This window comes from Capra hircus, chromosome 8, assembly GCF_001704415.2.
Source record: "Capra hircus breed San Clemente chromosome 8, ASM170441v1, whole genome shotgun sequence".
Taxonomy (NCBI): Eukaryota; Metazoa; Chordata; class Mammalia; order Artiodactyla; family Bovidae; genus Capra; species Capra hircus.
Genome location: NC_030815.1, coordinates 60,772,075 through 60,798,979, shown reverse-complemented (window position 1 = coordinate 60,798,979; position 26,905 = coordinate 60,772,075). Strand labels below are relative to the sequence as shown.

At 45.7% G+C, this 26,905-nt stretch overlaps 1 protein-coding gene across 3 annotated transcripts in view; it reads left to right on the top strand.

The window, feature by feature from the left end:
* Positions 1-26,905, top strand: part of PAX5 (paired box 5) — a 179,047-nt gene that overhangs the window by 64,650 nt on the left and 87,492 nt on the right. For all 3 annotated transcript variants that reach the window (XM_018052180.1, XM_018052183.1, XM_018052181.1), the window contains one exon: positions 1,673-1,848. In XM_018052180.1, coding sequence (XP_017907669.1) covers positions 1,673-1,848 — 176 coding nt within the window. The remainder of the gene's footprint in view (positions 1-1,672; positions 1,849-26,905) is intronic.

The following is a 26,905-nucleotide window of genomic DNA, read 5'->3' as shown; positions in this document are numbered from 1 at the left end:
GTTGCCTTCCGTATGGCTCTGGAAGGCAACATGAGAAACACACACACATATATATATATATCAGTTCAGTTCAGTTCAGTCACTCAGTTGTGCCCTACTCTTTGCGACCCCATTGACTGCAGCACGTTAGGCTTCCCTGTCCATCACCTGTCCATCACCAACTCTCAGAGCTTGCTCAAACCCATGTCCATTGAGTCAATGATGCCATCCAACCATCTCATCCTCTGTTGTCCCCTTCTCCTGCCTTCTATCTTTCTCAGCATCAGGGTCTTTTCCAATGAGTCAGTTCTTCGCATTAGGTGGCCAGAGTATTGGGGCTTCAGCTTCAGCGTCAGTCTTTCCAGTGAGTATTCAGGACTGATTTCCTTTAGGACAGACTGGTTTGACCTCCTTGCAGTCCAAGGGACTCTCAAGAGTCTTCTCCAACACCACAGTTCAAAAGCATCAATTCTTTGGTGCTCAGCTTTCTTTATAGTCCAACTCTCACATCCATACATGACTACTGGAAAAACCATAGCCTTGACTAGACAGACCTTTGTTGGGAAAGTAATGTCACTGCTTTTAAATATGCTGTCTAGGTTGGTCATAATTTTTCTTCCAAGAAGCACATGTCTTTTAATTTCATGGCTGCAGTCACCATCTGCAATGGTTTTGGAGCCCCCCAAAATAAAGTCTGTCACTGTTTCCATTGTTTCCCCATCTATTTGCCATGAAGTGATGGAACCAGATGCCATGATCTTAGTTTTCTGAATTTTGGGTTTTAAGCAAGCTTTTTCACTCTCTTCTTTCACTTTCCTCAAGAGGCTCTTTAGTTCTTCACTTTCTACCATAAGGGTGGTGACATCTACATATCTGAGGTTATTGATATTTCTCCCAGCAATCTTGATTCCAGTTTGTGCTTCATGCAGCTCAGCATTTTGCATGATGTATTCTGCATATAAGTTAAAGATAAATATACAAATATATATATATACACACACACAGCCATATATATACACACACATACATACATACACACACAATGCTTGTAAAGTCTTATTTTCTTCCTTTTTTACACAAAAGATTGTGTGCTATGCTGAATCTTATTTATTTATTTTTTATTTAATGATGTATCTTGAAAATCTTTCTGCATCACTTCACAGAGGAAGTCCTCTTTCCTTTTTGCTGCTGCACAGAATTCTACTGTGTGAGCATATAACTTATTTAACCAGTTCCTAAAACAAACTCTTTGCTTGTTTACATGTATCACTTCCTATATGTGTAAGTCTAACTGTAAAGTAAATTCCCAGAGGTGCAATTGCTCTATCAAAGACAACTTGCATTTGTGATCTTGATTTTGTTGTTCAGTCACTGAGACTTTTCTAGGTCTCAATTTTCTCATCTGCAAAATGGGGGAAATAATACCATCTGCATTGGTTTCATTATGAGGATTAACTGCAATGATGCATACTTCACACAGGGCCTGGCGTGTGGCTGTGGGAAGCTGGCTCTGGTCTAACCAGTCGGGTGACCTTGGCAAAGAACCCCTCCCTATCTGAGCTCCCTCTCATCAGGGAAGGAGGTGGGCTTCCTGTGTGTCTCCCAGACCCTCTTCCCAATCCAGGGTCTGGCCTGTCTTGCCCAGCAGCTTGTGGGACCCATACTCACCCCTCCTCTTTCATACTCATCAAAGGTATTCAGGAGTCTCCTGTGCCGAATGGCCACTCACTGCCGGGCAGAGATTTCCTCCGGAAGCAGATGCGGGGAGACCTGTTCACGCAACAGCAGCTGGAGGTGCTGGACCGCGTGTTTGAGAGGCAGCACTACTCGGACATCTTCACCACCGCGGAGCCCATCAAGCCTGAGCAGGTATGATCCCGACTGGCTGCCTCCGCCACCTGCCACCCGCCACCCGCATGCAGGCCTGGGTGATGCACCCAAAGGCATCTGGCGGGGTGTGGGTGAGAGTGCCAGGTTTTACTCAGAGCCATACCTGGCCAGTGGAGGCCTCCCGGGAGGTGTAGAGGACGCATCTGGGGCTCTTGCGATTGCTGGCCCTGGTGCCTGCTCGCTCGGGCCCAGCGGGGGGTGTTCTGTGTCTGGTTGCTCTGCCATTGCTGAGTGGTGCTGTGCTTACCCGGGGCTCTTCACACAGGATGGTGCAATGATCTCCTGAGCCACTTGAGGTGGTCTTGTGTCATTATCCTGTCAGTCAGGATGCAAGTGGAAATACATAAGCACCTTATGGCCATAAACCAGGTGATGATGGCATTGGCTTGTCCCCAACTGTCAGCCCTCTTGTCACGTTGCCCTGTCATGCTTTTAGAATTGAATCCAAGAGTCTGGAGATGAAGAAGTGTTTCACTGGACAGACTCACAGCTGGGTCACTTGCAAGAGAGGGAAGAAAGCAGGATGATCCCTTGCTAGCATCCCCCTGCTCTAACCTGGGCTGAGAAGCAGTCACTGCCTGTGGCTGCAGAGAAGGAAGGGACCAGAAAGGCTCTGCCCAGGTAGAGGCTCTCAGGACCTGGATAAGGTTTCCCCTGAGTACCAGATTTGATTCAGGAGACTGTTTCCTGGTGCCCTGCATTTGACAAGCCCTGGGCTGGAGACCTCACAGGCACAGGTGGCTCAGACTTGACTCCTTTGTGCTGAGAGCTCCCCTCACTGGGTGAGATGCAGGGGCCTGAGAGTAGTGACTTCCCCAGCACTTGCTGGCTGGTCCTGGTGGTGAAGACTAACCTGCTGAGCTTCCTTTGCAGGCTAATGAGAGGATGGCTTCTGAAGTTTTCCCAAACAGTCACCCCAAACAGTGTAGGCTGCAGGACAGGCTGCCGTGGAGAGAGGAGGTGCTGGAGGGGACCTTGGACGGGGAGGAGTGAGCAAGGCCCCAGGGACCACCATCCTGTGACAGTCTGGCTGTCTTTGTGTGGTTCCTAGGAGGGCACTCACAGACCATCGAGCTACTTTGTTTTCAGATGGGAAAACTGGGGCCTAGTGAGGCAAAGAGGCTTGGCCTAAGGTCACCCAGCAAGTCTGGGCTTCCCTGGTGGTTCGGATGATAAAGAATTGCAGGAGACCTGAGTTCAATCCCACGGTGGAGAAGTTTCCCTGGAGGAGAGAATGAATACCCACTCTAGTATTCTTGCCAGGAGAATTCTGTGGACAGAGGAGCCTGGCCATGGGGTCGCAAAGAGTCAGACATGACTGAGCGACTTTCATTTACTCACTCACTCACCCAACAAGTTATGTATTCACTTAACAAACACTGATGAGTGTTTATTATATGCAAGGCACAGAGCCAATCACTAGTTACATGAGTGAACAAGACAGGCTTGGACCTGCCCTCAGGGAGACTACAGATGTGTGGAAGAATCACAATAAAGATGGATTACTCAGAGGGTCACGGATGACAGATGTGCTAGGCACTGAGGAGGAGACGTCTGAGGTTCTCTAAAGGCAGAAAGCAGGTGCTGATCGAGCCTGGAGGCCACCGTGGCTTCTGCTGAGCCCTGAAGGGACGTGGTCGGGAGAACTGACTGGCAGAGGGAATAAGAGTCCTAAGACCCTGAGGCCAGAGGAAGTGTGGCAGGAGTGAGGAAGGAAGGAAAGTGTGGCTGGGCTTCAGGGGGGGCTGGGAGAGGGCAGCTGGGCCCGGTCTCAGACGATGCTCAGCGTTTCTGTCTTTCTCCTGCAGTTGAGTGACACCTCCTCCAGGAATCACACAGTCATAGGTGCAGGTCAGAGCTAGTCTCACACACTCTAGGTCCTGGGCTCTAGGGAGAAGTGTCTGTTTCCATCACAGGCAGCCTGTCCCACTGCTCGGAGCCCTTCAGGGAGATGGCTGAAGCCGCATTCCATCTGACCCCAGAAGGAGAAAAAAAAGGGACTCAACTTGGAACCTTCCTTGGATGAAGCCTACCTTTCTCTCCAGAATCTGGGAGAAAAGTTATCTTGTAACCTTTGACAATATTATGTAATTTTTGAGCCAGTAGGGCTCTAATAAGAAGCAAGCTATCAATCTCCTCACTTCTTAGAGGGCCACAGAAAGGATAGGGTTTGTCTGACCTCTGCACAAAATCTCTGGCATTTCTACTAAGCTCTTATTTACTTAATTCAGACATTAGGTGTCAGGGATCATGTTTCCCTCTGTGTTTCATGTGATTCTCATGGAAACACAGAATCTAATCCTAGTTCATTCAGCTTGGAATGCCCTAGAAGCCCAGGCAGACTACAGGGCTTCATGCTTTGGAGGAGTCCACCCACGTATCCATTTACTCACTTGCTCAGACGCTCATTTGCTCATTTATCCAACATATATATATCTTACATGGTAGCTGTGACCCTGGCACAGTGCTGGGCACCCAGAGGCAGGAGGGCGGGATGAATCAGATATCAGCTCAGCCCCCAGCTTCACAGGGGCAATGTGATGTGGATTCAGAACCTGCAAGGCGAGGGAGCAAGTTCTGTGGACCCTGATGAATGGAGATATTGCCTCCACAGGGAGCACAGGGAGGAAGGATGTTCTGGAGGAAGTGGCAGCGGGGGACAGGTCAATAGGCCTGTGTGGAGATGGGCCTTGGAGGAGGAACCCTGTTCCTAGCAGTCTGGCCTTGCAGTGTCCTTCAGAATGGCACACTGCGGGCCTGACTCTGACTGTGTGGGCTCTGAGGCAGGGCCTGCCTGCGGGATAATGACTAACTCAGTGCTTCCTGGTTAGCCTACTTCACCTTCCCGTAATGGGCCGTAATGAGGAGAGATAGTAGGTGAGACCACGGGGCTGCGGGTATGCACCCAGGCACTGGACTATGAATGACGCACCCTCGCTCTGCACTCCCAGTCACTTTGGATGAATGCTGGCCGAGTAAGGGGCCACAGGCTGGGAAGGGACGCACGTCAAGGGTACAGGTTTCTCATACCTGCTGGCAGCCTGGCCTCGTGAGCCACAGCAGTCAGGAGAGGGCCCAGAGCTCTGGCCACCAAGGCCGGCCCCTCTTCCAAATGTGAGCTGATCTGCACTCCAGGGTCTAGTGGCAGCTCGCGGAGGAAGATGAACATTTACTGGCCTTGAAGTTGGGAGTGTCTGACTTGAGTCCAGCCTCTGTCCAGCTGGGCAAGTCACTTTTACTCCAGACCTCAGTTTCTGTATCTGGGACAGCAGAGAGTGTGATTTTGACATCAGCCTAGCACAGCCCAGCAGTAGTGGCAGTGATCTTCCCTGTCTAAGCATGATCCTCTACAGTTTCCAAAAATCTTTCACATCCATCTTCTCATCAGACTCTCCACGTAAATGCACACTACATAGGCTGGGCAAGATATATGAGCCCGTTTTACAGACTGGAACTTTTGTTTTCAGGCCGTTCATCCCATTTTCAGGCTTCTGGGATTTGTCGAGGCTGCTGAGCTGGACTCTGGCCTCAAGATCTTTTGTTTACCTTGGAAAAGACAGATATATGGGCCTCCGTGTCCCCAAACAGTTCTAGGAGCCAGTTTTCTGATTGGCTGGTTTTCAGAACTGGGCTTTTGCAGCCAGAATCCACTGGTCATTCTTAGAACCCTCAGAGTCTTGCCAGAGGCTTGGGTGGTCAAATCCTCCTTAATCCCCCTGCCTCCAACTGCCGCAGGAGGAGCATACTTCTTCAGGGGCAGGCTGGGGTCCTGCCGGTCACTTCCACAAGCTCAGAGCCCACCCTCACCTGTCTGCTCTTCCTGCCAAGATCTGTCCTGGGTGGAAGCATCCATGCTTCTTCCTTTTATACAGGAACTTAGTAAAACCTTGTCCCTGGGTAGAATGGGTTAATGTATACACACTCCTAGGACAATGAAACACTTCCTTTTCAAAATGGTTATTGAAAAAGCAATTCTGTTTTTCCTCCATGTGGAGTGAGTAAAAATCACCTTGGAGGAGAAGGGAAAAAAAAAAAGAAACGTGGGCAGGTGGTATGTGCGTGTGTGTTTCGAACAGTGGAATGTGTTTCAGTAAAACTCATGTTGACGCTGTCATGGGTGCCACACTGCTGGCAGGAGCTGGTCCCTCCTCCGGCCACGGCAGGAAGGCCACCCCCCGAGCACAGCCTGCCGTATTTACTCTCGGCAGACTATTAACCAACACTAGGCTATTAATCTGGCTTTTGAGCCTTCACTAAAGCCCATAAAAGCTCACAGTTGTCAAATGGAGTTCATTTTAATTTCCTTTCAATCACAGTAAATTATTCAGGTGATAAATCAGCTGGAGCAGCCTCCTGGCTGTAATAGAAACCCTAATTCCTGGCTAATTATCCAGCCCATTGCTGCCAACAGATCAATACGGGCGCAAAATGGAACGGGCCCAGGGCCCTCCCTCCCATTGGGCCAGAGACAGGAAGACAGCTGGGGAAGGGGGACGTGCTGCTGACCTCCCAGGAAGTTCAAAGGTTGCAGGGGGTTAAACCGGGAGAAGTCCTGTCCCTTGCTAACAGAGAAGCCACCAGGAATGCCTCCTGCTCCCGTCAGCTGCTTTGCCCTCTGCTCAGTGGCATTTCTCCAGGCTGGTGGGCCTGGGGCTGAGAGTTGCCTGCTTCTATGGGCATCCTTCCTGGGAAGGGGTTGGTTTTGTGTTTCTGAGCAGGATTGAGCTGGGTCATCAGAGATGGTTTGAACTCTCCCTAAGTCAGGAAAAGAGCTGCGGACTGTGAGGAAATGAGGAGGTGGCAGGCATGTTTTCTTTCTTCAGGGAATTCTGGGAGGAGAGCAGGTAGGGAGAGAAGCGGGGACAGGAGACAGGTATGCCAGGCTAAGAATGGGGAAAAGCTTCCTGGAGGAGGTGTCTTTCATGCTGTGCCTTGAGGGATGGGCAGAATGCAGCTCTGTGGAGAAGGTAGAGTTGGTTGAAGAGGGCATTCTAGGCAGAAGGAGCAGCACGGATGAAGGCGTGGAGGGTGGAAGTACAGGAGGGAACTGCAGGCCAGGCTAAGTGGTTGGAATATGGGCTGAGTGAAAGAAAGTCAGAGACAACAGGCCTGGAGAAGCAGGATGGCCCTAAACCCCAAAGGGCTGGCAGGAGGCAGTGAGGGGGCCTGGCTTTGCTTTGGAGACAGTGTGTCCCAAAGAGCCCAGAGTCTGGGGCCTGGGCTAGTCTGCTCTCCTGGAAGCAAACTTCCGTGGGGCTCCTGCCTCTTGCCCTGTTCCTGTTGCACTGGTGGCTTTCTCTTCCTGAAGCTCATCCTCATATAATAGCCCTTTGGTTTCCCACTGCTCAAAATCTAAATTCCAGCTTTTTTTCTTCATCCCAGCCCTTCACCATCCCCATGGCCCTCTGCTTGCCTACACAGTGCTCTGCTGGAGCCAGGCCTGACCCCTCACTGCTCCACATGGGTTGGGCTCCTCATGTGCGAGGGGGCCATGGACAATGGCTGATGTGTGTGTGTGTGTGTGTGTGTGTGTGTGTGTGTGTGTGAATGCATGCCCAAGTGTGGGAACCCCAGGGATGGCTCTGAGCTTGGAGTGAGGCAGGGACTTCAGTTATTATTCTTTCTTGGTGCTGTTATTCTCCAAACTCCTGCTCACAGTTTCCCTGGATGGAACATTCTTTAAGTCTGTTTCTAAATCTATGCTGTTCAGGCCCAGCAGGAGTCCTGCCTGCCCTGGGAGCCCTTCACTGACCCACTTAGTCCAGGCTGTCTTGCCTCTTGTTTGAGCTCATGAATGCACCAGGTTCTAATCATTACTGTTAATAATTGTTGTATTCATTGCTTACCAGGGACCTGGTTCTATTCTGAGAAGAATTCTCCCAGCCCCATCTCATTACAAAGTCACAAAACTCCTATTATCCCCATTGTGCAGACAGGATGGCTGAGGCTTGGTGAGATCAGTTCAGTGCCTTAGCCACAGGAACACAGTAAGTGTGGAGCCGAGTTGGAAGCCAGGTCCAGAGTTCACACTGGTAGCCACTGGATTCCCCACAGTTAAACACAATCAGGCTGCCCATGGACTCTTCCAGGCAGGCAGTGTCACAGATGTAAAGAACAGACTTTTGGACTCTGTGGGAGAAGGCGAGGGTGGGATGATTTGAGAGAATAGCATTGAAACATATATATTACTGTATGTAAAATAGATGACCAGTCCAAGTTTGATGCGTGAAACAGGGCACTCAAAACTGGTGCACTGGGACAACCCAGAGGGATGGGACGGGGAGGGAGGTGGGAGGGGGGTTTGGGACAGGGGGACACATGTACACCCATGGCTAATTCATGTCAGTGTATGGCAAAAACCACCACAATATTGTAAAGTAATTGACCTCCAATTAAAATAAATTAATTAATTAAAAAAAAGAAAGCCTTTCCTTGAAGGGATAACTGGAAAAATTGGGACTGTTTGGTCTAAAGAAGGGAAGACTTAGGGCTGTGAGCAGGGAAGGAGACAGGCTAAGAGAACTTTCTAATAGCCCAAGCTTTCTCATAGTGGAGTGGGCCTCCTTGTGAAGTAGTGAGCATCCCATCACTGGAGGCATATAAGGAGAATCATATATGCTGTATTAGAAGTTTAAGAATCCACTGAGGACTTGATCAGTTAAAAGTCAGGGTCCTTCCAACTTGAGAGAATGATTCTAGCGTAAGAAGAGTGAGATGGTCTGATGGGAAGAGGGGAAGGGACAGGAGAGGCAACAGGAGACCTTTCCTGCTGCAGCCTGGCAGGGACACTGAGGGCAGTTCCCTCAGGGTCCTTACTAGGGCAGGCAGAGAGGCTTGAGTCACAGGGGCTGTGGCTCAGAGCCACAAAGGACTGGAGGCTGCAAGGTCTTGGGAGGCCAGTGATGAGCCCTGCTCTTCCAGTGCATAGAACAGGGCTCGGGTTCCTGGTGAGACACCAGGACCAGGTGTCTAGACACCAGGGGCTGCCACTGTCCTCACCGCCTGCATGCAGCGCCCAGCATCCTCTGCCCAGAGGTTTAGGGCCAGACCCTGAGGAGGTAGGCAGTAGAGAGGATGGTTAAACAGACCTGCATCCTGCACACAGGGGCCACCACCTGCAGGGGGTCTGGCAGAGTGTGAGGCATAATTGAAGATAAAGGAATTGCTCGCTAAAAAATCCCAGCAACCTCTCACACAGCACTCTTGCTCACATCAAATATGAGACAGAGTATATGCAGTATAATCTTCATTTGGCATATGAACAACTAAGTAACATGCCCCAAATGATGTAGCTGGTAAGAAGCCACGTTCTCCAATCTCTGCTTTTTGTGGGTGTAGACTGTCTTCTGGAGTCAACCCCCTGAACTCTGCAAGTGTAGACATCTCCTGAATGCTCAATTGATTTCATTCAGCAAATATTTATGGAGCACCTGCTCTGTGCCAAGTACTGTGCTAAGTGCTGGGGTCACAGCAACCACAAAGACAGATATGGTCCCCAGAATTTACCAGTAGCAATGGAGAGACAGATTTTAACAAAATAATTATGCCAGCAAAAGCAGTGTACCACTACCAGTAATTACAGAGTGTGACGAGCATGGAGAACAGACAGATTAGGGTGTGCTGAGAGGAAAGAGTGGGACCTCGTTGAGATGGGAGGTCAGGAATGTCTATCTGAGAATGGCACCTTTGAGCTCAAGGTAGGGGAGGGTGGTGGGAATAGTGTCTCAGGCAGAGGGAACAGCCAGCATGAAGGTCTGAGGCTGGGAAGATTTTGGCCTGTCATGGTGGCCTGCTCTTAGACCAGTCACTTCTCTCTGGGTCATGGTTTCTGCCTTTGGGGTGGGAGATTAGACTGGCTCATCCTGAGATCTATTTTAGCTCTAACATTCTGTAAGAGATAAAACAAATTGGGAATTCATCTCTTATTTTTATTTTGACTTGTTTACATTTTTTTCTTCCTGTCTGTTCCGCTCTTTTAAATGACAGGCAAATTCTGTGTATGTGGGGTTTAAAGATTACAAGTGAATTGTCAAAGAGCTGCCAGTGCCTTGCTGGGTTGTTCTTTCGTTCATATATTCATTCATTCATCCAAGAAATTTTTACAGATGTGCCATGTTAGTGACATTGACCGCCTGTGCCGTGCTGTGTGGCATAGAGTAACAGCAGTAGATGCAACCTTAATTCTCTGATGGGTTGAGAATAGCTGTCATTCAGTGTGCTCAGCTTTATTTCTTGTTGCAAATATGGGAGTGGTGACACTTTTTAAAGCATCAGCAGAAGTCAGATGGCAATAGAAAATATCTTCAAATGTTAAGAGATAATAACAATTGACCTGTCTTCAGATAAATGATCATTTAATATTGAAGGAAAACATTTTCAGACAAAAAGAGAGTTTACTGCTGATACACTCTTGGTGAATTGCTTAACAGTGTACTTCTGTAACAAGGATATGGGAGACTTCTGTTTTGGGCTCTGATGTATGAAGAGCCTGGGAGTCACCACTCCCGTATTTGCAACAAGAAATAAAGCTGAGCAAACTGAATAGCAACGACTATTCTCTACCCATCAGAGAATTAAGGTTGCAGGGCAAGCAGCTACTGCAAAATTTGGAAAGACAATACAGAGAGTTACAGCTGAGATCTACCTGATTAACATAAAACCTCATGCTAAAGGCCTATTTACGTCAGTTTCTGTACTCAATACTATCGTGTCCAGCTTTCAACAAAAACTTAGGCGAGGAAAAAAAAAAAAAAACCACCATGGACTGAAGAGATAAAGGAAGCATCAGAACCAGACTCAGCCATTAGAGTTTAGAATTTGACAGATGGCACAGGTTTTAGAATCATTCAGTTCAGTTCAGTTCAGTTGCTCAGTCGTGTCTGACTCTTTGTGACCCCATGAATCGCAGCACGCCAGGCCTCCCTGTCTATCACCATCTCCCAGAGTTCACTCAAACTCACGTCCATCAAGTCGGTGATGCCATCCAGCCATCTCATCCTCTGTTGTCCCCTTTTCCTCCTGTCCCCAATCCCTCCCAGCATCAGAGTCTTTTCCAATGAGTCAACTCTTCGCATGAGGTGGCCAGAGTACTAGAGTTTCAGCTTTAGCATCATTCCTTCCAAAGAACACATTAGATAGGGATAAAACAAAGTATTTGGTTGCGTCAGGTCTTAATTGCGTCACGCAGGATCTTTTGTTGAGGTGCACAGGCTCAGTTGTTGCAGTGAGTGGGCTTAATTGTTATGTGGCATGTGAGATCTTAGTTCCCCAACCAGGGGTTAAACCCACATACCCTGCATTGCAAGGTGGATTCTTAACCCCTGGGCCACCAGGAAAGTCCCTCGAAAGGGAATTTAAAATAACTATGATTGATATATTAAGGGATTTACTGGAAAAATGATACAGCATGAAAGAATATGTTGGCAATGTAAACAGAGAGATGGAAACTCTAAGAAACAATGGAAAAGAAATGCTAGAAAAAATTTTAAAAATGCAGTGACAAAAATAAAGAAGACCTTTGATGGGTGCATCCATAGATTGGACATAGTCAAGTAAGGCATCAGTAAACTTGAAGATGTGTCAATAAAAACTTCTCAAACTGAAATGTAAAAGAAAAAAGAATGAAAAAGCAAAGGCACAAACCAAAAGCTAGAATAGAACATGATCCAAGAATTTGGGGACAATTTTTGAGAGGAATAACATATGCATAATTGGAATACCAGGAGGAGAAGAGAGAATGAAGAAGTATTTGAAGTGTTAGTTGCACAGTCGTGTCCGACTCTTTGTGACCCCATGGACTGTACGTAGCCTACCAGGTTCCTCTGTCCATGGAATTCTCCAGGCAAGAATACTGGAGCGGGTAGCCATTCCCTCCTCCAGGGGATCTTCCCACCTGAGGGACTGAACCTGGGTCTCCTGCATTGCAGGTGAATTTTTTACCATCTGAACTCACCAACCTAGAATTGTACCCCCAAAATGAAGGAAAAATGAGGAGAAGTAGTAATGGCCAAGAATTTTCCAAAATTAATGTCAGATAATCAAACCACAGATGTGGGAAATTCAGAAAATGTCAAGCACTAGGTGAAAATACCACAGTATCTAAACCTGCACATATCATATTCAAACATCAGAAAACATAAGATGAAGAAAACATTGAAAGAAGCCAGAGGGACAAAAACCACCTTACTTAAAGAGGAACAAGGAAAAGAATCACAGTGGATTTCATGTCAGAAACCATGCAAACAGGAAGAGAGTGGAGTGAAATATTTTAAGCACTGAAACGCAAAACCTACCAACCTAGAATGCTATACCTTGGGAAATTGTCCCCCTCAAGTGAAGAAAAAATGAAGATTTTCTGTCAAACAAAAATGGAGTGAATTCATTACCAGCAGACCTGTCTTGCAAGAAATCTTAAAAAAAAAATAATTCTTTAGAGAGAAAGAAAATAATATAGGTCAGAAACTCAGATCTGAAAAAAAAAAAGGGGTGTCAGAGAAGGAATAAATGAAGATAAAAATTCTTTGATTTTTCTGTTTTAATTGATCTAAAAGCAAATTGCTTAAAGCAAAAATATAACAATATATCCATATGATTATAACATATGGATGAATGAAATGAATGGCAGTCAGGTCACAAGGGACAAAAAGGGGGAATTGGGAATACTCTATTAGAAGGGACTTGTACTACAATTCAGAGAAGGCAATAGCACCCCACTCCAGTACTCTCGCTTGGAAAATCCCATGGACAGAGGAGCCTGGTAGGCTGCAGTCCATGGGGTCGCTATGAGTCGGACACGACTGAGTGACTTCACTTTCACTTTTCACTTTAATGCATTGGAGGAGGAAATGGCAACCCACTCCAGTGTTCTTGCCTGGAGAATCCCAGGGATGGCGGAGCCTGGTGGGCTGCCGTCTATGGGGTCGCACAGAGTCGGACATGACTGAAGCGACTTAGCAATAGCAGCAGCAGTACTACAATTTAAGAAGTACAATGTTATTTGAAGGTTAATTTAGATTAGTTGTAAATATGTATTGAAAATTCTAGGGCAATGACCAAAACTATTTTTTTGACTTAAAAATGTTTTTTAAATTGTGATAAAAACACATAATACAAAAATTACCCTCTTAACCATATTTAAGTATATAGTTCAATAGTGCTAAGCAGATAAAATGGACTCATATGACATATTTAATTAAACCCAGAAAAGGAAGAAGAAAAGCAGGGAAAAAAGAAATAAAAAGGAAGTTCAATAAATAGAAAACAATTACAAACGTGGTAGATGTTAATCAGATTATATCAATAATTGCTTTCAATATTAATGGTCTTAGAATACCTATTGAAAGAAAGGAACTGTCAGAGTACATTAAAAAAAGCTCATAAGACCCAACTATTAATATATATTGCCTATGAGAAGGATATGAAACACAGAAAGAAGGAATAAGATTTAAGTCCCAATTAAGAAGCAATGATAATCAAATAATTGATATACAATGGATAATTTAAATAACTATTGACTGTAAGCGTCGGCTTCCCTGGTGGCTCAGTGGTAAAGAAAATGCCTGCCAACGCAGAGAATGTGGGTTCAATCCCTGGGTTGGGAAGACTCCCTGGAGAAGGAAATGGCTACCCACTCCAGTATTTTTCCCTGCAAAATCCCATGGACAGAAGAGCCTGGCAGGCTATGGTCCTTGGGGTTGCAAAAGAGTTGGTCACAACTTAGTGACTAAACAACAACAACAAACATAATGGCTGGTTTGGGGGATTTAAAAACAAAGTGAAAGAAGAAAATAATAATATATAAGGTTGGGAGTGGGCTGCTCTGAGTTGAAATTCTAAGACCCTTGTATTACTCGGCTGGAGGACAAATATACTGATAAACTGTGAATCTGGTTATGTCAGGGATGCAGGTAAGCAAATTAAAGGTCATCATTAAAGGCATAACAATGGAATGTATAACTTCCAAACCAGAGGAGGCAGGGAGATATATAAAGTATCAGTGAGTCCAAGAGAAAACAGGGGAGAGAAAGGAAAAAGCAAAGAAGAAGCTTGGACCATTAAAAATACAAAATTAGAGTTAGACAAATAATTTCACAATTTGTATGGAAATACAAAAAACCTCGAATAGCCAAAGCAATCTTGAGAAAGAAGAATGGAACTGGAGGAATCAACCTGCCTGACTTCAGGCTCTACTACAAAGCCACAGTCATCAAGACAGTATGGTACTGGCACAAAGACAGAAATACAGATCAATGGAACAAAATAGAAAGCCCAGAGATAAATCCACGCACCTGTGGACACCTTATCTTTGACAAAGGAGGCAAGAATATACAATGGATTAAAGACAATCTCTTTAACAAGTGGTGCTGGGAAAATTGGTCAACCACTTGTAAAAGAATGAAACTAGAACACTTTCTAACACCATACACAAAAATAAACTCAAAATGGATTAAAGATCTAAACTCAAGACCAGAAACTGTAAAACTCCTAGAGGAGAACATAGGCAAAACACTCTCTGACATAAATCACAGCAGGATCCTCTATGACCCACCTCACAGAAAATTGGAAATTAAAGCAAAAACAAACAAATGGGACCTAATTAAACTTAAAAGCTTCTGCACAACAAAGGAAACTATAAGCAAGGTGAAATGACAGCCTTCTGAATGGGAGAAAATAATACCAAATGAAGCAACTGACAAACAACTAATCTCAAAAATATACAAGCAACTCCTGCAGCTCAATTCCAGAGAAATAAACCACCCAATCAAAAAATGGGCCAAAGAACTAAACAGACATTTCTCCAAAGAAGACATACAGATGGCTAACAAACACATGAAAAGATGCTCAACATCACTCATTATCAGAGAAATGCAAATCAAAACTACAATGAGGTACCATTTCACGCCAGTCAGAATGGCTGCGATCCAAAAGTCTACAAGCAATAGATGCTGGAGAGGGTGTGGAGAAAAGGGAACCCTCTTACACTGTTGGTGGGAATGCAAACTAGCAGAGCCACTATGGAGAACAGTGTGGAGATTCCTTAAAAAACTGGAAATAGAACTGCCTTATGACCCAGCAATCCGACTGCTGGGCATACACACCAAGGAAACCAGAATTGAAAGAGACACGTGTACCCCAATGTTCATTGCAGCACTGTTTATAATAGCCAGGACATGGAAGCAACCTAGATGTGCATCAGCAGATGAATGGATAAGAAAGCTGTGGTACATATACACAATGGAGTATTACCTAGCCATTAAAAAGAATACATTTGAATCAGTTCTAATGAGGTGGATGAAACTGGAGCCTATTATACAAAGTGAAGTAAGCCAGAAAGAAAAACACCAATACGGTATACTAACACATATATATGGAATTTAGAAAGGTGGTAATGATAACCCTGTATGTGAGATAGCAAAAGAGACACAGATGTATAGAACAGTCTTTTGGACTCTGGGAGAGGGAGAGAGTGGGATGATTTGGGAGAATGGCATTGAAACATGTATAATATCATATATGAAACGAACTGCCAGTTCAAGTTCGATGCATGATACTGGATGCTTGGGGCTGGTGCACTGGGATGATCCAGAGGGATGGTACGGGGAGGGAGGGGGGCTCAGGATGGGGAACACATGTATACCTGTGGCAGATTCATGTTGATATATGGCAAAACCAATACAATATTGTAAAGTAATTAACCTCCAATTAGAATTTTTAAAAAAAGTAAAAAAAAAAAAAAACCCAATAGACACACACAAAAAATGCAAAAGTTAGATAGTAGATGGTAGAAATAAAGAAAAATATTTGAGCAGTCCCAATAAATATAAATAGATTGAATTTGCTAGATAATACAGAGGATATGAAAAATAACTAAAACTCAGAAATATGCTGCTTATAGGAATAACCTCAAACAAAATGGTACTGGAAGGCTGCAAGTAAGGAGCTGGGTAAACCAAATAAAATATGATAGAGTACTATCCCTTTCAGATGAAATTAAAGCCCAATGTATCCTTAAAGACAAAGAGGACCATTACTCAATGATAAGAAAATTCACAGGAAAATATAAAAATCCTGAACCTGTATATTCTAAGCAACAGAATCTCCAAACATATAAAGCAAAAATTATCGATGAACAAAGGGAAAAATCCCACAATATTTTCTGGAGACTTTACCATACCCCTCTTATTAATGGATAGATCAAATTGACAAAAAATTAGCAGAGACATTCGTAAGTTTTGCACAACGTAATTAACAAGTTAGATCAAATAGATGAATGAAAACCAACAATTTGAGAGTATACGTGCTTTTCAAACACCCACAAAGAACACACAGAAATGGACTGTGTGCTGCTTGTGAAAATGAATGTCAGCAATACCCGAAATCCGCATCATAGACCATGTGCTTTGATTGCAGTGCACTGAAATTACAAATTAATAGTCCAAAGCAAATTATGGTTTCCAGTCTTCTGTAGTTTAAGGTAAAAATCAAAAGCAATTTTCTGGAAAAAAAAAAAAATCCCTGAGTCAGAAAAGAAATCCTAATGGAAATTATAAAATATTAGAACTGAACAACCAAAAACAAAACCCAGCACTGCATATAAAAACTTGCACAATAAAGCTGAAGGGGTACTTAGAGGGAAATGCATAGCTTTAAATGCATTAATTTAATATAGACGGTGAAAGAGTAATGGGTTAAACGTAAGCATTCAACTCAAGAAGTTAGAAAAAGTGCCACAGAGTAGATTCCAATTTGGTAAAACAGAAGTAACACATGTATGTTGCAAAAAGATTCAAGCAACACAGAATCATGCTAAATAGAAATGAAAGACCCTCTTCCTATTTGTTGCCTAATATGTCTCAGAGTGCCAGTGTTAACTAATGAAAGAAGAGTTTCTAGGTTTGTATGTATGGGTGTAACAGTTATAGCGATAGCAGGAGTGGGCATACCTCGGTGTAGGGATGGCTCAGTGGTTTCATAAATAATAACTTCATAGTTATAAAAGTAAGAAACATTTAGGGCCAGATCTTGAAGCCAGGCAATCAGAGTTCAGGGCCTGTGCCTTGAGCCACCATTCATCGAGCTTACACCACCACCAAACCTGTCTTGTGAGGCACTTGTGGAAGAAGTGGAATTTGCCTGGAAAAGGGAAAACTCACTGGATACACTGGAGAAGGCAGTGGCACCCCACTCCAGTACTCTTGCCTGGAAAATCCCACGGATAGGGGAGCCTGGTGGGCTGCAGTCCATGGGGTCGAGAAGAGTCGGACACGACTGAGCAACTTCTCACTTCACTCACTTCCTACTTTGTCACTGGAGAAGGACATGGCAGCCCACTCCAGTATTCTTGCCTGGAGAGTCCCACGGACAGAGTGGACTGGCGGGCCATGGTCCAGAGGTCGCAGAGAGTCGGACACGACTGAAGTGATTGAGCACGCACTGCATACCCAAGAGTAGAATCAGGTCTCAGAGGGGCTCCCATGGAGGAGCAGACGCATTTGTGGCTCCAGTCGGCAGACCTGGGACCTAGTGGGAATTAGAGAGAGGCAGCTTTCCACTCAGTCAAAAGAAGCTTTCCAAACAGGCAGAACTGCACACATGTGGATTGGCTCTGGGTTTCCTGTCACTGGGAGTGTCTGGCCTGGGCAGTGTGGCCTCTTGGGAAGAAGGCTGAGGGAAGTCTTCAAGCTTTCGAGGAGAGAGGTTTGAAAGAAATGACCACTAGGGTCTCTGCCAGTTCCGAGCTTTGGCACCCTGTGACAGATGGGGTTGTCTTTTCTCTCATCTCTTTTGGAAAAAAAAAGATGGATTTATTGATCCTGTCTTGATGTCTTGGCTGTGAAACAATGAATTTATTGAAGACTATCACATAGACCAACTCAGTGTCATTGCTTTTAAAAGGATATAGAGAATTCCGGGGGCTTCCCTGTTGACTCAGACAGTAAAGAATCTGCCTGCAATGCAGACGGCCCCAGGTTCGATCTCTGGGTTGGCAAGATCCCCTGGAGGAGGCATGGCAACTCACTCCAGTGTTCATGCTTGGGAAATCCCATGAACAGACGCAAAGAGTCTGACACGGCTGAGCAACTAACACTTTCACTTCCCAGGGGTACTAGTGATAAAGAACCTGCCTGCTGATGTAGGAGACGTATGAGATGCAGGTTCAATCCCTGGGTCAGGAAACTGCCCTGGAGGAGGGCATGGCAACCCACTCTCGTATTCTTGCCTGGAAAGACAGAGGAGCCTGGTGGGCTATGGTTCATAGGATCACAAAGAGTCAGACGTGACTGAAGTGACTTAGCATGCATGGACAATTCCAGGGTTGGGGTAAGGGTATTGGTGATAGGATGATTGTTTTTGGTCACGAAAAGGGCAGATAACTTTATCCACCTGTTGTAATTTCTACAAGTTTCTGACAAGAGCTGGCTCATCAGCATGAGGATGTGAAAGGAAGATGATGAGAGGCTGTACTCGGCAGGAGCTTAGGGGGTGAGGTCTTGGAGGCAGACTGGTTCTAAATGACAGGATAAGGTCCTTCCCGTGGCCATCCATGGGGCTGGGCAGGGGGATGGAGAGCAAGACCGACAGAGTCAGAGAGGATGCTCAATGAGGTCAAAGGCAGGTGAAGATGACAGTGGGAGGGCCCCAAGAAGGAGGCACCTGTCAGGAGGGGTGCAAGCGGTCCACTAGCAGTATGGAGGGACTGGCCTGGGCTGACTTGTGGGGTTCTCATGAGGAGATGGTATGACAGGATGCTGCTGGGGAGCAGAGCCCTGGGATCGGTGTTGGGCACAGTGAGTGTGCAGACCCCTCTACCTTGCCCAGCAATTCCTGGGGCAAGTGGAGAGGCCCGCTTTCCACTGGGAAAGAAGTCAGGGACCCACCTCTGCAGGTGGGATTAAGAGTACAGGCTTCCAAAGCAGCTGCTTGGGACTTCACCACCCGTTATGTTACTTTTGAGCCTGGGGAGATGGGGTCATGTGTGATGGCAGGGTTACCTCCAGGACCTGTGGGATTCTTTCCTTATTCCTGGACCTGAGCTTGCTGGGCGCTGTCACTTAGACAGACATGAGCTTTTCTTCCTTTGTGTGCAGAGTTACTGGTTAAACTCACTTGACTTTACCACTGCTTTAACCTCGGTTTTCTCATATTATGGGGTAATAATAGTTCTTGTGTCATTTGGGCTGCACAGATTAAACGAGATGAACATAGAAAAGGGCTCAGCAGAGCATCCAGCTCATAAGAGACACTAGATTAATGTTACTTCTATGACTGTTGTCGTTACTATTATCAAGGAGCCTTCGTCACAGCTGAGATTCCACAGAGTAGAGAGGCAGGGTCGTGGTGGGAAGGAAGCCAGGCTGGATAGACAGGAGAGGGCTGTGAGAGGAGGCACAGAGCAGGGACTGTCGGGTGGGAGGGGTGACAGACAGACCGGATGCAGAGGCAGAACAACCGCGCCTAGGCGCTGCTGGGAACTTTCTCCTCCCCAGGCGTTCCCTGCGTTCACTGTTTGCCCAGCTACAGATTACACAGGCAAATGAGCTTAGGCTTTGAGGGGAAAATCCTATTAATGTAATCAAAATAACAATTTGTATCACTTTTAGAACTTCTGCCTGAGGAGCTGAGAAATCTCCATAATAAATTAATAATTCTAGGGTTGTGTTAGAAGAACCTTCCCTTACAAACAAGCAAATTCATATTTCCCTTTTGGTACCACAGAGGACAGGAATTCTCCAGAATCCTAGATCAGATTTGAAGGGTGAGCAGGATATTCCAACCCAGACTGGGATACTTCTGAGCTTGTGAATGTCCCTCCTGACAGGAGGACTGGGACAGCTGCTGCCTGGGACCACACTCTTGCGGGCACCTGCCACGCCCCGTCGTGCTCAGCCTGTCTGGAGGCTCAGGCAGCACTGCACTGGTCACCCGTGCTGGCCACAGGTAAGGTGCTTCAGAGTCAGGGCTCCGCAATTCACCTGGTTCTGGAACCTGGCACCTGTACCAGCTGGGTGTGTGATCCTGAGCAAGTTGCCCAACCTCATTGAGCCTGTTTTCCCATCCACAAGAGGAAGATGGGGATGCTAGTGTGCCTCAAACAGGGTTAGTGTGAGGACAGAACACGTGCCGTGTGTGTAAGGTCTTGGACAGTTCTTGGCACATGGGAACCCTCAATAGATGTATTTATCCTTATTATTGACATCCTCAGAGAATGCCTGAGTGATGCAGACAAGGCTCATGGGGGCTGTACAGGAAGCAGGTGGGGAGGAAGATGAGGAAGACGGTGCTGGGAGAAGAGGAAGAGCCTTGTGCATGTATAGTCCGGGGAAGGGGGAGAAGTTTCAGGCGGCCAGAACATGCAGGCTGGATTTGATGATTCTGAAAAGCCCATCTTAAAACACATACACACACACTGCAGTATAATCAAATGTAGTATAATATAGCTTCCCAGGTGTCACAGTGGTAAAGAATCCACCTGCCAATGCAGGAGACGCAAGTTCCATCCCTGGGTCAGGAAGATCTCCTGGAGGAGGAAATGGCAACCCACTCAAGTATTCTTGCCTGGAGAATACCCATGGTCAGAGGACCCTGGCAGGCTACAGTCCATGGGGTTGCAAAAAGTTGGACATGACTGAACAACTGAGCAGACACAAGTATAATAATAATAGAATATCTGGACAGTGCATGTGGCTCACTACTTTGTATTATCTCATTTAATTCTCATAACAAACCCTTCCAGCTCATTTAAAAGATGAGGAAACTGAAGGGATGCTCCTTGATATACAACAAGACTTAAAATGTCTACATTCCATTTGCCTGGGAAGACACGTGCAGGAGATTTGGTTACAGTGAGATTTTTTACATCTTTCCAACTTCAGCACTTCTCACTTTTAGGTGTTGGGGTTGAGGATTGGTGGCGGGGCTGCACCTGGAGCTATGGGGAAGGGAGCATTGCTCCTCTGTGGGATACTCCTTTAGGAGATGGTGTATTAATTTTTACAGATTGTTTTCAACTCATCCCCTTATGAACAGCACCTGGGTGTGAAATTATAGCCTATGGAGTAGATCTGGAGAAAGCCTGTGCTCTCTGTGCCCTGAGGACAGCCCTGTAGATTCTCCAGCCACTAATCTTTTTCTGGGCTTCTGATCCTCTTTGGAAGGGATAGTTAGGTAACCATTTCCCTCCTCTTTTGGCTCTCAGCATAGCTGACATCATTTATTCTTTGTGGTTTGGGAGGTTAGGAACTGACACGTGGAAAGTAGGCTGTGGGGCTTTCAGATTCTCTGGGGAATTGCTTCAGTTCAGTTCAGTTCAGTCGCTCAGTCGTGTCCGACTCTTTGCGACCCCATGAATTGCAGCACACCAGGCCTCCCTGTCCATCACCAACTCCCGGAGTTCACTCAGACTCATGTCCATCGACTCAGTGATGCCATCCAGCCATCTCATCCTCTGTTGTCCCCTTTTCCTCCTGCCCCCAATCCCTCCCAGCATCAGAGTCTTGCTTATTGGTAACTAGATTCCAATAAGCAAGAGGGGACTTGCTTATTGGTAACTAGATTCTCAAGTGTCTCCTGGGGACATCTCGCAGCTCACGTGGCTTCCTAATATGCTAAATGGACTTTAACCCCAAAGAGCCCTGTGAGCCTGTGCCCTATATCACCAATACCTTGTTTTCTCTTCTGTTATCCAGTTGACTCATTTTATTCCTTTAGCAGGCCTGTGAAGCGGGGACTTTTATTATCTTAATTAAAAAAATTTTTTTTATGTGGACCATTTTCAAGTGTTTATTGAATTTATTACAATATTGCTTCTTCTTCTTCTTTTTTTAATGTTTTGGTCTTTTGGCCGTGAGGCATGTGGTTAGTTCCCCAACCAGGGATCGAGCTTGCACCCCATGCATTGGAAGGTGAAGTCTTAACCACTGGATTGCCAGAGAAGTCCTTGTTCTTGTAATTTTATAGATGAGGAAACTGAGGAAGAAAATGACTCAGTAAGTTTCCCAAGGCCTTGCAGCCCGTGGTGGTGCTGGGATTATAGACAGGCTCTTCTATCTCACTCAAGAATGTCCTGAACAGTTGGACCAGCTGGTCTAAATTTTTCAGTAAGAAAGGCCGTGGGCCAATTATTCTAAAATAAAAGTTACTGGTTTTAGGACCTGTTTCCCATATTTGAACAGATTTGTAAATAGCAATCCCTTTTCACAAGCTACTTTGGTTTTCTTGAAACAGATTTCATCCCAGAAGGTATTAGAAGTGGCATTGATCAAAGCTAGTTGTCCAAAGGGAGTTTTGTTTCTTTGGTTTTTTAATGACAGAGATGGGAGGGGCTATATCTGCCCCGAATACCTTCTGGGACATAACCCTTGTGACAGCGCTAAATGGAGGAGAACTCTGGGGTCTCCATCATCTCTATATCGGTGTGTTGAAGTGGACCCAAAACAATTTTCTAAGGAAGTTCCTATCCCTGTGGCAGGCAGCTCTTGTGCCGATCTCTGAAGCTTCAGCCCCAGGTTCCTACCAGGCCCTTCAGTTTCCTCAAGAGGATGTCAACTCCCAAGTGGGGCTATACTGAACTGTGGGCATAGAGGAGCTTCCCTTCTGCCATTTGTTAGAATCAGAAAGCTTCCCATTGTTATTCAGCTCAGAGGGAAGAGTATTTAGGGGATGGCCAGATGTGGTCCCTTTTCTAGCAAGTTCCTAAGTCTCTAGCCCCAGTCTTGACTTTGATGGTGTGGATTGTGTTGTATTTGAGAGTGCGGGTTCTGGAACCAAACCGCCTGGGTTCAGTCCCAGCTCTGTCATCTACCAGCTGCATGGCCTTGAGCAGGTTCCTTGGCCTTGCTAAACCTCAGTTTTTTCATCCACAAAATGGGGATGATGAGCACTTGCTTTATAGCACTATGTGAGGTTTCCACAGGGCTCCCTGTGCAGTGCAGAGCCCGCTTAAACGTGGCTCCAGTTGACTATCATTGGTTCCATTCTATACTTGCCTCTTGCTTTCCTTTCTGCCTTTCCCCGCCTCCTTGTATTCTTTTTTTTTTTTTTTTTGCCCCATTGTGAGCTGCCTTAAACTTTTGCTGAAAAGTGATGAGATATGAAAGAACAAGTGAATGAATAAAGTTAATACGATAATCGCTAGTAGGCACACTCGTTTGAAAGCTTGTTTATTCTTCCGAAAGTCTTTCATTTATTTTTTCCGATTTTATTATGAAAATTCTCTTGCAGTATTATTTTACTTTGCATCCTTATACAGAGATCCCTAGGCCTTCTTTTTGGGTATTACATAGCTTGCAAAGATGTGGCTTTTGTGTATATGTGTGAGTGTCAAACCAATCCATAAATCCTCAGCATTGTCTTCAGTAGAGTTGAAGTAAGTGAGTAAGATCAGCTTTATCTTACCAATAAGTTCTGAATTTCAAAAGAAATGTTGGGTGGTAAAACTCCAAACTCATGGTAAAACTCCAGGCTCATGTTCTGGAGGCTGAGCTTAGACATTTAAAATGAGGGATAGGAAAGGATGGGAAATGGATTGGAGCTAACGCCTGTGGGATGCTAGGAGCCAGCCAGCAGACACTGGGGAGGATCTGGGCACCTGAGACACCCCTGCTTCTCTGCCAGCGCTCCCCCTGGGAACCACACCCAGCTCAGGCAATGTCACTGGAGAGGTATATTCATTCAGTCATCCTGCAGACAGACCAGAGAGCCACCAGACAAGGTGATCCCATTCATGTCACAGGGAATGGGAAAACATGGGTGTGAAGCAGTTGAGGTGGGGGCGGTACAACTGAGCTGAAGAAGAATATGTGGGTCTAGCTGAGTTGGGGTGAGCGTTAGAGGAGAGAAAGTCCAAGGACAGAAGAGATTCTGAATGGGGGAACTTAGGGCTGGGTACACAGGAGGCTGCTAGGAGAGAAGGATCTCTGTTGAGTGGCCAGGACCGAGTCTTCGCAACCTTCCTGGGGTAGAATCGGCTGTGCTGAAGGTAGCTGACCTGCCATGGGAGCCTCCATGCCTGTTGGCCATGGCCTTTCATGGCAACTGGTACTCCTGTGCCAGATAAAGCTTTTTGGGGATAAAACCAGCTTCCACTACCGCTAGCAGCATCTCTGCTAAGAGTTCTGCCTCCAACGTTAATATTCGTAGCTGCATGATCTAGGTTACAGTTCTATTAACTGTCTGGTCATGGGAAATTCACTTCATCTCCTTGTGCCTTAGTTTTTGCATCTGCACAAAGGAAGAGTGAAAAATGATAGTACCTCTCTGACTAAGTTGGAGCAAACTGCAACATAAAAGCTGTCTCAGCATCTAAGCACAACCCTGGCAACCTAGCAGGGGTGTGTAAATGTACCCATGCTGGATCTTCTTCAAGGCCCACCCAGCACATCAGCAGAGGTTTCTGTCCATAGAAGGTGCTGAGAAGTTTCTTGACTGCTTTCCTACCTGTGACCTTGTTTGATTCCTCTTCACACTTTTGGAATACAAAGGGCCAGACAGACAGTCTTATTCCCATTTTGCCACTGAAACAGTTGAGAGCCAGAAAATGGAACTTGTTTCTTTCCTGTTCAAACTGCAAGTGCTACTTTCCTGAAACCTGAGCTCTGATTTGGGTCAGCCTACTTCCCTGCAGTGTCCTCTTGAGCAAGTTTCTTCCCTCATCAAGCCTCAACTTCCTACTGAAAACTGATGAAAGAGGATACCCCACATCCCTTCTAGCTCAGATGCTGTCTGCAGCTGCAGGTCTGATGCAGGAAGGCCTCAGTCCTTCCCTGAGCTGAGGAGTGGGGCCAAGGTTTTAGACACACAGGCGGACATAGGAGTCCCAGGAGTTCGTGCATCCAGTCTCCAGTTGCTGAGTTTGTTGCCCAGAGACTCGTGCCAGGCAGGCTGGGTGATGCAGAGGTATGAAGGGCACCTTTTAAGACAGATGGGGGCCTGAGGGGCCCATTGGCAGAGCCATGAGGCAGAACGTGCTCATTGCCACTTACCTGACCAACACTTTTTATTTTATTTGAAAAAAAGTTTATAGGTAGTACATGCAAATGGTAAAAATTTCAGACAATACCAAATGTATATGGATACAGTAAAGTCTCCTCCTGGCTCCTTTTCTCCCTGCCACCTAGTTCCCCTCTTGGGAGGCAGCCACTATTAGCAGTTTCTTCTCTGTTCTTTAGAGATTTACATACAATACTTTGATGAGGGTAAGATATATGTGTGTATTTATGTAGATGTGTGTGTGTGTATATATATATAGAGAGAGTCCTCCCCCCTCATGGTTCCATTTTTGTTCTTTTCCATTAACAAATATTTATGATGATTGTTCTGTATGGATAGACTGCTGTTTCATTCTTTTTAGCAGCTACATAGTATTCCATTATATGGGGTATCATACGTTACTTAACAAGGCTTCTGTTGGTGGCTTGCAACCTTTTTATTTTTCAAAAAAGTCTGCAGTGGGAATTCCCTGGAGGTCCAGTGGTTAGGACTTCATGTTTTCACTGCAGGAGACATGGGTTTGATCCCTGGTCATGCCTAGTTAGGGAACTAAGATCTGGCAAGCCTCAGGGTGTGGCCAAAATAAATGAATAAAAATTAAAAAAAATTTTAAGAGGTTGCAGTGAGCATCATTGTCCATATGAGACTATACCTGTAGGATAAACTCCCAGAAGTGGAATGGCTGGATCAGTGTGTGTGCATGGTAAATTTTGAAAAATAGAGACCTTGCTCTTCAAAGACATTTCTCCCTGAAATGAGAAGACCTGTTTTCCCCAACAGCCCCCTCCCAGTGGAGGATCAACCCCTTGAATCATTGCTAATCTGATAGGTGAAAAAGGGTACATTATGGTTTTAATGGGCTCTTCTCTTATTATGAGTGAAGTCTGGCTGCTTCTCCTTTTTTTATTTTTTACATAATCTTTTTTTGGAGCAATTTTAAATTTACAGAAAAGTTGCAAAGATAGTATAGAAAGTTCCCACATACTTCCCACCCAGTTTCCCCTATTGTTAACGTCATATAACCACAATCCACTTGTCAAAACTAAGAAACTTACGTTGGTACAAGACTAATAACTAAACTCCAGACTTTATTTGGCTCTGAGTGGTTTTCTTATTTTGGCAAGGGTGAGGTCAGTGTGTAAGCTGAAGGTGGCATTTTAGGTGCCAGAGCCACCTACCCCCCAAGAGACTGTTGGGGTCTGAAATTTACATCTTTCCGCATATAGCACAGCACACAGCCCAGGCCTCCCAGTCTGGCAAGGCAGACTGGACGGAGAAATTACATCATATTGTTTCTCTCAGTTCCTTTGGGTGAAGAGCGTGGTTGTTGTTAAATCACTTGGTTGGCCCCTTGTTGCTCTTCCATCCTCATGTATTCCAGTGGAGGGAATAGGGTGAGCCAAGCCATTAGAGGTGTGGAACTCCATCGGCTTTAAAAATCCCAATGACACAAGTAGTGCTTCTCTTCCAGTAAAATTAGCACATTACAGATAAGACTTGATAACAGTTCCAATCTCAGTCCCTTCTTCTCCCTCCCAGGGGCAACACTGTGGTTGCCTTAGGGTGTATCCTGTCAGGACTTTTCTGGAAACCATAAACTTTTGAGGGTGCTGCCAGGGATGGCTGGAGATGACAGGGGCAGGTGTAGGGACCTCTCCCCCATGTTCTTTGCTTGGACTCGTGAGGAATGTTGGTATTCATCCTTCTTGTGCAGACAGCATGTTATACTAACAAGGCGCTTCACAGCGCTGCCTTGTTTCAGAGCTGTCATAGCAGCTCTGGGAGGTAGGTAGGGGTCATTTTATCATGCTCTTCTTGGACAGATCAGAGGTAGCTGAGGCCCACAGCTGGTAAGAAGCAGAGCTGTACCTGAATTCTCTCCTGTTATTTCTTGAAAAATAATAGTAGTAGTTGTACCAATAATAAGAATGGCAAAGCTTCATCAAGCATGGGTTACTTTGCTCACATTACCTCATTTAAACCTCAGAAACTGTGAGCTGAGTACAGTCATCCCTTGGTATCCTATCCCCAGGACATTGGATCCAGATTG